We start from the raw sequence: 10,803 nt of genomic DNA, 5'->3' as shown, positions 1-10,803 counted from the left end.
ACATGCCAATCCCCTAATTTGAGTTTTGCCCCTGGAAGTGGATTCAATCATTCACTTGCCAATTGCCTCCCTTCTATTTTAAAACTCTGTTTCTCCCGATCTCTCGCGTTCAAGATCTTCAGGTTGTGGCTAAAAAAAACCCCTTTGCGCGAGACTTTCCACAGAAGCTGGGGCCAACAGCTCCTGTTAGGATACCTCTGTGACCTCACCCGTGAACTCTGACACATCCATGACCTTGCCCGTGACCTCTGACACATCCATGACCTTGCCTGTGACCTCTGACACATCCATCACCTTGCGCAACCCCCTTCCCCTTTCCTTGCACGATACAAGCAAACATTAAGGGCGTCAGCCTTTGACACTTGAGAATCAACAAGCTTTCCGCTCAGCTCGCAGAATCTACGCAAGTGCCGAGTTTTAATCCAGCCCACACTTTCCCCCTTGGGTAGGGAGAGCATGATGAGTCCTACCTAAGCCGCCTAATTCAATTGAGCAGGGACAACGGAGGAGTAGAACAAATCTGCCAGATTACCGGGGCAGCAACCGATGCCCCGAGGGATTGCGTCGACTTAAGACGACAGCTCATTATTCAGTACGTACGATGCACTTAGAGCAGTTTAGGATTGCTTGGATTCATTCATTTGTACTCTCCCTGGGGTTGCCTAGTCCCTAATCTGCTGTAAACCAACAAAACATTCGTGTGTTATTGTAGCAGTGATTCAACCAACCATTAACACGAAAAAGTAGACATTCCTATTCAAGATAGATGCCGCCCCGGTAAATCACAAACGAGGTGGAAATGGTCGACCGCCGGTTCTTTTGCTGTGGTGTTCATTATCCATGAGATTAAATTTGGCTTCTGGTTGCAGAGGCTACACTGTAACCTCTTCCAGTCAAGGAAGCAAACTTTTTTTTTTAAAGGCATCAGAAATCAAAAGATACTAAACAGAAGATGCCAAGGGCTTCCTGTGCTGCCCTCTGCAGGCAGATGAAAGCATCTTCAACTAGAACAAAAGACTATTGTTTAATGCTACAAGGACACTTGGCAGTGGCGGACTCTGGGCTTTAAAATTTCAGCAGTGTCCTGCAAAATTTGGCCCTCCCTGGCCCCTTGCCTTCTGTTGATTGTCACTGTTGCAACATCCCCTGCCAAGCCTTCTCGGATTGGGCGAACTGCTCACATTCCCTTAAATCCACCTGTTATTGGGGTGGATTTGCAGTGCTCCAGATTCCTGAAGTCTCGTGAGATTGGAAAAAACTCCATTAGGCTTGTAGCCAACCAAGTTTCACTCAAGAGTAGATCTGCTGGAATTAATGGACCTAAGGTAGCCATGCCCATTCATTTCAATGGGTCTACACTTGAGTGTGTGGCCAGAATTGGCTACACAATCTTTAGTATGTGGTTGCAAGCGGTAACTGGGAACTTTGATCTACGAATATCGGAAGAATACCTTTTTCCTTCTAAGGATGGGTGGTTCCGTATCAGCACACGGTCATGTGGACTGCTACTGATTTAGCCACCCTATTTAACCACCCTAAATATTTTGTAGGCAACTGGAGTAAAAAAAGAAATAAATCACTCTCTCTCACAGCAAACTTGGGGGGTGAGTGCTGACGGAAATGGGAGTCACTGGGGAACATGCTCGGGGGAATCTTGTGGTTTGCAGATCACCAAAAAACACCCTTACTTTTAAAAACAACTTAGGAGACAAACCTCCCAGCCCAAAAAGGATTAAGGAAGGTGATGGAGTCTGTTTGTAAACGGAGGTCAGGGATTCAGGACTAGATGACTCTTGGGGTTCCTATGTTTTATTTTTCAACGTTTTAGATCTTTGTAGTACACTTTGAGGTGCAAATGAAATGAAAAGCAAGGCATATAATTTTAAAGTAAATATGAATTCTTTGCCTTTTGGCTACCAAAAAAAGCAATTTCATGTAATGTAATCTGGCACACTTTCTTAAAACTGAATTACAAATGGCACATACATTGGGGTTTTTTGTACAGCCTGTGGGCGTTTTAATTTAAATCAGCAAAGAGATCCTTGACTCTTCAGCGTGTGAACGGCACCTGGCTGTAAGCAGAAGTGTGGCTACCATGCACTTGTTTTTAATGAAGATTTCAAAGCAAGCAGCCGTCTCCAATCCAAGGGTGTCTTGCTTATCTGGATTCCAGCAAAACACAGCGACGTTCATTATTCAGCCCTAAGCAGAATCCTGTAGACACAACTTTCCATCCTGAGATCTCAAACAACTCCTTTTTCGAGATTCGGGCATTCCCTATGTTTCAGCCAAAAAATCCTGACTCCATTGTCAAGGGAGTTCAGCATTTAAGTCTGAAACCGAAATCTGGTAAATCGCGACAGCATCCTGCTTGTCTGTGCCAATGGATGATCACTGAAAGCAAAGAGCTTTGAAAAGCTCACCCCAGGGAGGCCGAGGTAGGGTTCGCCATCGTACATTTTGCAACCGGAGAAAGACGAGGGCTGCTGATCCACTCTGGTCCTTTGAACCCAAATTGATTCAAGAAACGAGGCGTCTTCTCTCCATCTAACTCTTTCCGGCCTACTTTCTTTTCTTATACTAAAAGGGAAAGAGGGAAACAGGAAGGAAATAAGCAAAACTTCTGGGACGCAGGCAGGTTACCTGTGCTGGATGGGGTCGCAGCCCCTCTGAAAGAGCAATGGCATAGCTTGGGGGTGCTGCGGGATACGTCTTTGTCCTGATGAGCCCAATTGTCCTCTGTGGCTAGGAGTGACTTTGGCCAGCTTTGTCTCTCCTCAATGGGAAGAGAGTGGAGTCTGGAATGGAGCGTGCTGGAAAAGGGCAGAGCTGGCTGGCTGGCATCTTGAACAGGAACACACCCCCACTGTAAGTCTTTTCTTTTTTTAAAACTTTATTCCAAAACCGAAAAAGAATTACAAACATCAAATTCAAAATCCATATTCATTTTGTAACATAAGCCTATTACAAAGTTGACTAGATTAAAATATACCTAATTGCTATAGACTTCCCTTTGCTATATATAAAAGGAACGCAAATAGAAATATTATAATTTTTTATAAATTCCCCTATACCCCCCACTCCCCTTCACCCATGTGTGATCTCAATATTTTTTTTAACTTCTTCCATCTTGTTGTGTTGTTGTAGTTTAATAATTATTCAATTGATTCTTATTCAATTGATCCTTGCTTACCCCTGCATGTTTTACACATTATCTATTAATATTCCAGTTCCAGAACCATATTTTTTCATGTATTCCTTCACTCCATGCCACTTTTTTAATTATTCTCTGATTTGAATGGCCTCTAATGATTGCCGTCAATTTTGCCATTTCCACAAACTCATGCCCATTGTAAGTCTTTGGTTGCAGGTCCTCCTTAGAATCCAGGTGGAAGCCACCTTCAGGCACCTGTGGCTTACCCCCAGAGGATTATGGGAGCTGTAGTTTTAAGGGTGACGAGAGTTGTGTTCCTCTCAGAGAGCTCAGTTTGGCAATCAATCCCTCTTCACAGAACCAGAAACCTGCAAGGAATACTCACTTTTTCCATCACCCAGTCAGCATCTTCAATGGATCTCTTGATGATCTGCCGGATCCGCTCTGGGTTGTCTTCATCAGAATGGACGTGAAAACTCTGCAAAACGATTTGCAGGGAGAGAGCGACCCATTCAGTTAAAGGACAGTGGAGTACTCAGTCCAGAGCGCATTTACTAGAAAATAAGTATCTCTTAAAGGGATGTGGGTGGCGCTGTGGGTTAAACCACAGAGCCTAGGACTTGCCAATCAGAAGGTCGGCGGTTCGAATCCCTGTGACGGGGTGAGCTCCTGTTGCTCGGTCCCTGCTCCTGCCAACCTAGCAGTTCGAAAGCACATCAAAGTGCAAGTAGATAAACAGGTACCACTCCGGTGGGAAGGTAAACGGCGTTTCCGTGCGCTGCTCTGGTTCGCCAGGAGCGGCTTAGTCATGCTGGCCACATGACCCGGAAGCTGTATGCCCGCTCCCTCGGCCAATAAAGCAAGATGAGTGCCACAACCCCAGAGTCGGTCACGACTGGACCTAATGGTCAGGGGTCCCTTTACCTTTACCTTTAAGTATCTTTTAACACCCATTTCAGGCCTAGTGATCTTGGGCCCTAGCTCAATTCTGGTAAGGTCAGGAACGCTCCTTATCCAAAGTACCCTTATCGGAGAGCTGCTGCCAGCCGGTGTTGGCAATACTGAGGGACAAAGAATCTGACTCTGTTTAAAGCAGCCTCCTCTGCTTCCCCAATGGCAGCTCTCTCCAATGGCCTTGTAACTGCTCTCAGCCAAGATCTAGCTTACGAATTCCGAACTGCGTGGACCAACAGTCTGACTCAGTATATGCAGACAGGAAGCATCCAGTCTTGCAAATTTCTCCACAAACTGCACGAAGGCCGCCCAAAGTTTATAAGGAAATCAGTGAGATAAGCCCTTGAAGGAAGCTCATGTAAGGCAAAACGTGCCAGGCTAACATCATATCGGACAGCCATCTTTTCCAACTCGTCTGAGACAAGCTTCTCCCTTTTTCTGCTGACTCTGAACAAGACAGTTTCCTAGGTTCTTATTTAATCCAGTCCTTTATCTCGAAGCATGAGGACTAGAGCCTTGGGGTTGCATCCAACTAGGAGGAGACCCGCTGGAACTAAGGGAGGCAAGTTAGCCCTGTCTGAGATTTTCAGTGGGTCTACTTGGAGTAGGACGACAGCCCTGACTTTACGTTTAGGTGACAGGGCGATCAGGTTGGGCGTGTTTCCGGCCTGAAATCCTGGAGAGCTACTGTGATACTGAGCTAGACTTGGTACAAAGCAAGCTCCCAGCATTCAGCATCCCAGGGACACTTGCTGGGATAGCTCAGCCAGTACAGCGCGAGATGCTTAACCTCAGGGTCAAGGGTTCGAGCCCCACATTGAGCGAAAGATTCCTGCGTTGCAGGGCATTGAACTAAGATGAACCTCGTGGCCCCTTCCAAATCTACAATTCTATGATCCTTGGTCTAAGTCCTAGACAGCAGAGACATCACCTTGCCAACAAAGGTCCGTATAGTTAAAGCCATGGTTTTCTCAGTAGTGATGCATGGAAGTGAGAGCTGGACCATAAAGAAGGCTGATCGCCGAAGAATTGATGCTTTTGAATGATGGTGCTGGAGGAGACTCTTGAGAGTCCCATGGACTGCAAGAAGATCAAACCTATCCCTTCTTAAGGAAATCAGCCCTGAGTGCTCACTGGAAGGACAGATCGTGAAGCTGAGGCTCCAATACTTTGGCCACCTCATGAGAAGAGAAGACTCCCTGGAAAAGACCCTGATGTTGGGAAAGATGGAAGGCACAAGAAGAAGGGGACGACAGAGGACGAGATGGTTGGATAGTGTTCTTGAAGCTACAAACATGAGTCTGACCAAACTGCGGGAGGCAGTGGAAGACAGGAGTGCCTGGCGTGCTCTGGTCCATGGGGTCACGAAGAGTCAGACACGACTAAACGACTAAACAACAACAACAGGTCTAAGTCTTCTTCCTTACCTGCCGGATCATGTGCTTGTAGTGCTCCTGGACGTTCTTCCCTGGCAGCAACTTGCAGCAACGCAGCAGGTATCGGTACAGCTGCAGAGGGCTTTTCACCAGCTCCGCTCCCGGGAGGGGAGCCATCGCCTGCGATCAACCAGCTCCTCAAAGAAAGCAGGACAGAATTGCAGGAGTATTAGTCAAATTGCACAAGCAACCCCAACGTCAAGGTTTGCATCCCTGAAGCGACAGCTAAAACAGTTGTCATTCAGCCTGCAATTTAGTCATTCATTAGCCTTGGTCCTGTATACCTGAAGGAGCGTCTCCACCTCCATCGTTCAGCCAAGACACTGAGGTTTAGCTCCGAGGGCCTTCTGGCGGTTCCCTCCCTGCGAGAAGTGAGGTTACAGGGAACCAGACAGAGGGCCTTCTTGGTAGTGGCGCCCGCCCTGTGGAACGCCCTACCATCAGATGTCAAGGAAATAAACAAGTATCTGACTTTTAGAAGATGTCTGAAGGCAGCCCTGTTTAGGGAAGTTTTTAGTGTTTGGTGTTTTTAATATTCTGTTGGGAGCCGCCCGGAGTGGCTGGGGAAACCCAGCCAGATGAGCTGGGTATACAGTGGTGCCTCGCAAGACGAAAAGAATCCGTTCTGTGATTCTCTTCGTCTAGCGGTTTTTTCGTCTTGCGAAGCAAGCCAATTGACGGATTAGCGCTATTAGCAGCTTTTAGCGGCTTATCGGCTTATCTGCTGATCGGATCAGCTGATAAGCGGCTTAGCGGCTTAGAAAAAGGGGGGGAAGGAAAAAAACCAGCAGGAACTCGCAAGACATTGTCGTCTTGCGAAGCAAGCCCATAGGAAATTCGTTTTGCGAAGCACCTCCAAAACGGAAAACTCTTTCGTCTAGCGAGTTTTCCGTCTTGCGAGGCATTCGTCTTGCGGGGCACCACTGTATATGTATGTATGTATGTATAAATAAATATTATTATTATTCATACATTTTCATATTCATGAGAATCACCCACAAATTCAAGGACTTTTGACTGTGTGGCAGGAGCTGTCCTGTCCTTTTTGCCAGGACACTGTAACCAGCTCTGCTCCTGAATCTGATCTTAGAGGAGCTGCAGTTTTAAAGGCAAAATATTTACTCAGAGGTAAGTCCCACTGAGTTGCAGAGGCCTTGCTCCTTAATAAAGAGCGCTTCAGATATAGTTCATTTCAGAAAGGTCAGCAATATCAGAGCAAAAAGAAATGGTGTCTTTGGCTGCTGATAGGAAACATTTTGCAAAAATGTAGAGATGGACTACTACACCACCTATGAATGAATGGATAGAAAGCTTTTGAGATTTCACAGCAGTGACTAAACTGACTGGGGAATTTTTTGGATTTTGTGCTAAAATGAGAAAAATTTATTGAGTACAGTAAAATTTTAAGCTTGACATCAGAAATAAATTCTTGGTTTATAATGCTCTGAATATAAGTATGGTGTTCTGTAAGTAAATATTGTCTTTAATTCAAAATACAATTGTGGTATTTATTATGGTATAAGAGGTATTAATCATGCATCCCTAATCGAAAGGTGAAGGTGACTTCGTTTATGTATACCTATATATCAATTTATAAGATGTTTTACATTACCGGTATGTATAACTAATTGATTAAAAGCTGTTTTATTTATATTTATGTATTTAATAAAACTATTTGTTTACAGTGGTACCTCGGGTTAAGTACTTAATTCATTCCGGAAGTCTGTTCTGAACCTGAAACTGTTCTTAACCTGAAGCACCACTTTAGCTAATGGGGCCTCCTGCTGCTGCCGCGCTGCCGAAGCCCGATTTCTGTTCTCATCCTGAAGCAAAATTCTTAACCTGAAGCACTATTTCTGGTTTAGCGGGGTCTGTAACCTGAAGCGTATGTAACCTGAGGTACCACTGTACTGCCTTCCCATAAATTATCAGGGCAGTGTACAACAATACAAAAGCATGCTTATAAAATTATTATAAGCAGTAGAAAATGATGATTGTAATGTCTGGCTACACAAGAACAGTTTAAACAACTGCAACTGCCTGGCGGCTGGTGCCCATTGAGACTGGTTGGGTGGAAGGGAAGGAGCCAAACAGTAGGTGGCGCCAGAGTCAATGACAAGCGGAGCAAACTAAATGACAGGCAAAGCCAATTCATTTAGTCCCTATCTTGTCCCTTGCTGAGTTCTACCAGGACTGATGATATGGAGGAAGAAGGTGCAAAACACCTTCCAACTCTAAAATGCATTTGAATCCTGAAAAACAATAATTCTGAAATTCAAGAATATCCAGCAAACAAATAGCTGAAGTCCTGAGACATATCAGCTTCTGCTCGCTCTCTCTCCCACCTGCAGAAATCAAACACACATATGTGCCAGGACTTGGAAGGGCTTACTGTCACCTAAAAAGCACCGATTAAAGCTTTAAATTTACCGCTCCGATTGCCACCTAAAAATTAATACATTAGTGAAAGAGTTTTGTTTACGAGTCGCTCTGCCAATAAATCAGGAAAGCATGGAGGAGGAATGTTGGACGCCATGAGCGCACTGTGCCACAGGCTTGCACATGCTCACATTCCATGATGCCTGTTTACTGCACCTTGGTGCAATTCCATGCGCTTCCATGCGCAATCTGCCTCCTGTGCTCCGTGCTGCCTGAGGTTAAATTTGCTATTTTCACACCTTGAAGTCCAAAGGTGTGTTCCCACCCATACCCAAAGTCTCCCCCCGCCCCACCAAGGCAGCTGCGTTGCACCCACCCACCAGAGACACCCGCACATGTCGGATTTGCACCCCCACCCCTGCCTCCAGCATTGCTCAGTGGTTCAAGAGCATCAGCCTGGGAGACCCGTTCAGATCCCTGCAAGGCCATGAAGCTAATAAAAAGGTAAAGGGACCCCTGACCATTAGGTCCAGTCGCAGACGACTCTGGGGTTGCAGCGCTCATCTCGCTTTATTGGCCGAGGGAGCCGGCGTACAGCTTCCAGGTCATGTGGCCAGCATGACTAAGCCACTTCTGGTGAACCAGAGCAGCACATGGAAACGCCGTTTACCTTCCCGCTGGAGCAGTACCTATTTATCTACTTGCACTATGACGTGCTTTCGAACTGCTAGATTGGCAGGACATGAAGCCAATAGGGCTGACCTATTGCTCCCACCCTCTCACTCGCCTACCTCACAGGGTTGTTGTGCGCCTGCAAGTAAGCAGGGAGCACTCTTTACGCAGCCTTGAGCTCTTTGGAGTAAAAGAGGGGTAGAAATGCGCTCAGCCTGCATTGCCTTAACTTGGGGGCTGCCTCAGCCGCTTTGCACCATGTTAATAATAATAATAATTTATTATTTATACCCCGCCCATCTGGCTGGGCTTCCCCAGCCACTGTGGGCGGCTTCCAAATAAATATTAAAATACTGTAATACATCAAACATTAAAAGCTTCCCTAAACAGGGCTGCCTTCAGATGTCTTCTAAAAGTCTGGTAGTTCTTGTTCTCTTTGACATCTGGTGGGAGGGCGTTCCACAGGGAGGGCGCCACTACCGAGAAGGCCCTCTGCCTGGTTCCCTGTAACCTCGCTTCTCGCAGTGAGGGAACTGCCAGAAGGCCCTCAGAACTGGACCTCCATTGGGGGTGGAGACGCTCCTTCAGATACACTGGACCAAGGCCGTTTAGGGCTTTAAAGGTCAGCACCAACACTTTGAATTGTGCTCGAAAATGTACTGGGAGCCAGTGTAGGTCTTTCAAGACCGGTGTTATATGGTCTCGGCGGCCGCTCCCAGTCACCAGTCTAGCTGTCGCGTTCTGGATTAGTTGCAGTTTCTGGGTCACCTTCAAAGGTAGCCCTACGTAGAGCGCATTGCAGTAGTCCAAGCGGGAGATAACCAGAGCATGCACCACTCTGGCGAGACAGTCAGCAGGCAGATAGGGTCTCAGCCTACGTACCAGATGGAGCTGGTAAACAGCTGCCCTGGACACAGATTTGACCTATGCCTCCATGGACAGCTGTGAGTTCAAAATGACTCCCAGGCTGCGCACCTGGTCCTTCAGGGGCACAGTTACCCCATTCAGGACCAGGCAATCCTCCACACCTGCCTGCCTCCTGTCCCCCAGAAACAGTACTTCTGTCTTGCCAGGATTCAACCTCAATCTGTTAGCCGACATCCATCCTCCAACCGCCTCCAGACACTCACACAGGACCTTCACCGCCTTCACTGGTTCTGATTTGAAAGAGAGGTAGAGCTGGGTATCATCCATGGACGCCCCTCTTGCATTCTGGGGTTTGCAACCTTTGCACTACATTCCACCCTCCCCTTCACCTCCCGATCAGTTTTACAGGCCTTCCCCAGTATACAGTCTCCAACGGCCCCCTGTGCACGAAGCACCCAAGCTCCCGCCACACGCATATATGCACATTCCCTGTTGCAAAAGCTCCCTTACAAAGAAGCTGACCTTCTCCAGGCGCATGCGCGGTCCCTTTTTCCAGGACACCACTGCCGTCGGTTCTCCGGGCAACATAGAGATAAAAAGTTGTAGAGGGACACATCCTATTTGCTGGATACGAAGCCTCCGGGTTCTCTTTAGAAGCCGCCCTACTCAGCACACGTTTACTCAGGAGTAAATCTCAGGGAGTTCAGTGTGGATTAATTCTAGGGCAGGCACCCCCAAACTCGGCCCTCCAGATGTTTTGGGACTACAACTCCCATCATGACTAGCTAACCAGAGGTCAGGGATGATGGGAATTGTAGTCCCAAAACATCTGGAGGGCTGAGTTTGGGGATGCCTGTTCTAGGGAAGTGGGAATAGACTGTCTTCTCCTAGCAGATCCGCAGCATATATGTAAATCTCATTCAACACACATTCCAAACAGAAAACCCGCAAAGAATCCGGGAACTGAGGTTTGCCAAGGGTGCTAAGGATTGTGGCTCTATATGGAAGCAGGAGGGAAGGGATTACTGGAGGGAAATCGTGAGCTCTAAATGCATGCAGGAAAGCTTCATATGGAGATCACTAAAGATATTCAGAATTTCACAGTAGCTGCTTGGGTTTAGGTCCCAGGGCATTGTTCAGCCATTACAGAATTATAGAATTGTAGAGTTGGAAAGATACCCCGAGGGTCATCTAGTCCAACCCTCTGCCACTCAGGTATCTCAGAGAAATAAGTACACATAGAAGGTGGTTAAGCAAAACAAAATCGTCTGCTGCTTGCTATGTTTTTTGTTGTGGGTGGGTTGCAAAAGAAGTAACTACAATTCTTAGATTCTATTATCT

The 10,803-nt window shown here is 46.8% G+C and overlaps 1 protein-coding gene across 2 annotated transcripts; it reads right to left on the bottom strand.

The window, feature by feature from the left end:
• Positions 1-1,791: 1,791 nt before the first annotated feature.
• LYRM9 (LYR motif containing 9) lies at positions 1,792-10,029 on the bottom strand. Of its 2 annotated transcripts, none has more exons than XM_081173259.1 (4): positions 9,973-10,029; positions 5,536-5,681; positions 3,540-3,632; positions 1,792-2,580 (listed from the first exon to the last, which is right to left on the bottom strand). In XM_081173259.1, exons 2-4 carry the CDS (start codon positions 5,659-5,661, stop codon positions 2,563-2,565), a joined length of 237 nt encoding a protein of 78 aa, XP_081029385.1. In that variant the 5' UTR covers positions 5,662-5,681; positions 9,973-10,029; the 3' UTR covers positions 1,792-2,562. The 2 variants fall into 2 exon arrangements, with proteins under 2 accessions (XP_081029385.1, XP_081029384.1); XM_081173258.1 differs by lacking the exon at positions 9,973-10,029 and adding an exon at positions 9,726-9,939.
• Between the last annotated feature and the right edge of the window lie 774 nt (positions 10,030-10,803).

The sequence above is a fragment of the Podarcis bocagei genome (genome assembly GCF_964188305.1).
Source record: "Podarcis bocagei genome assembly, chromosome: 15".
Taxonomy (NCBI): Eukaryota; Metazoa; Chordata; class Lepidosauria; order Squamata; family Lacertidae; genus Podarcis; species Podarcis bocagei.
This window is presented reverse-complemented; position numbering and strand designations above follow the sequence as displayed.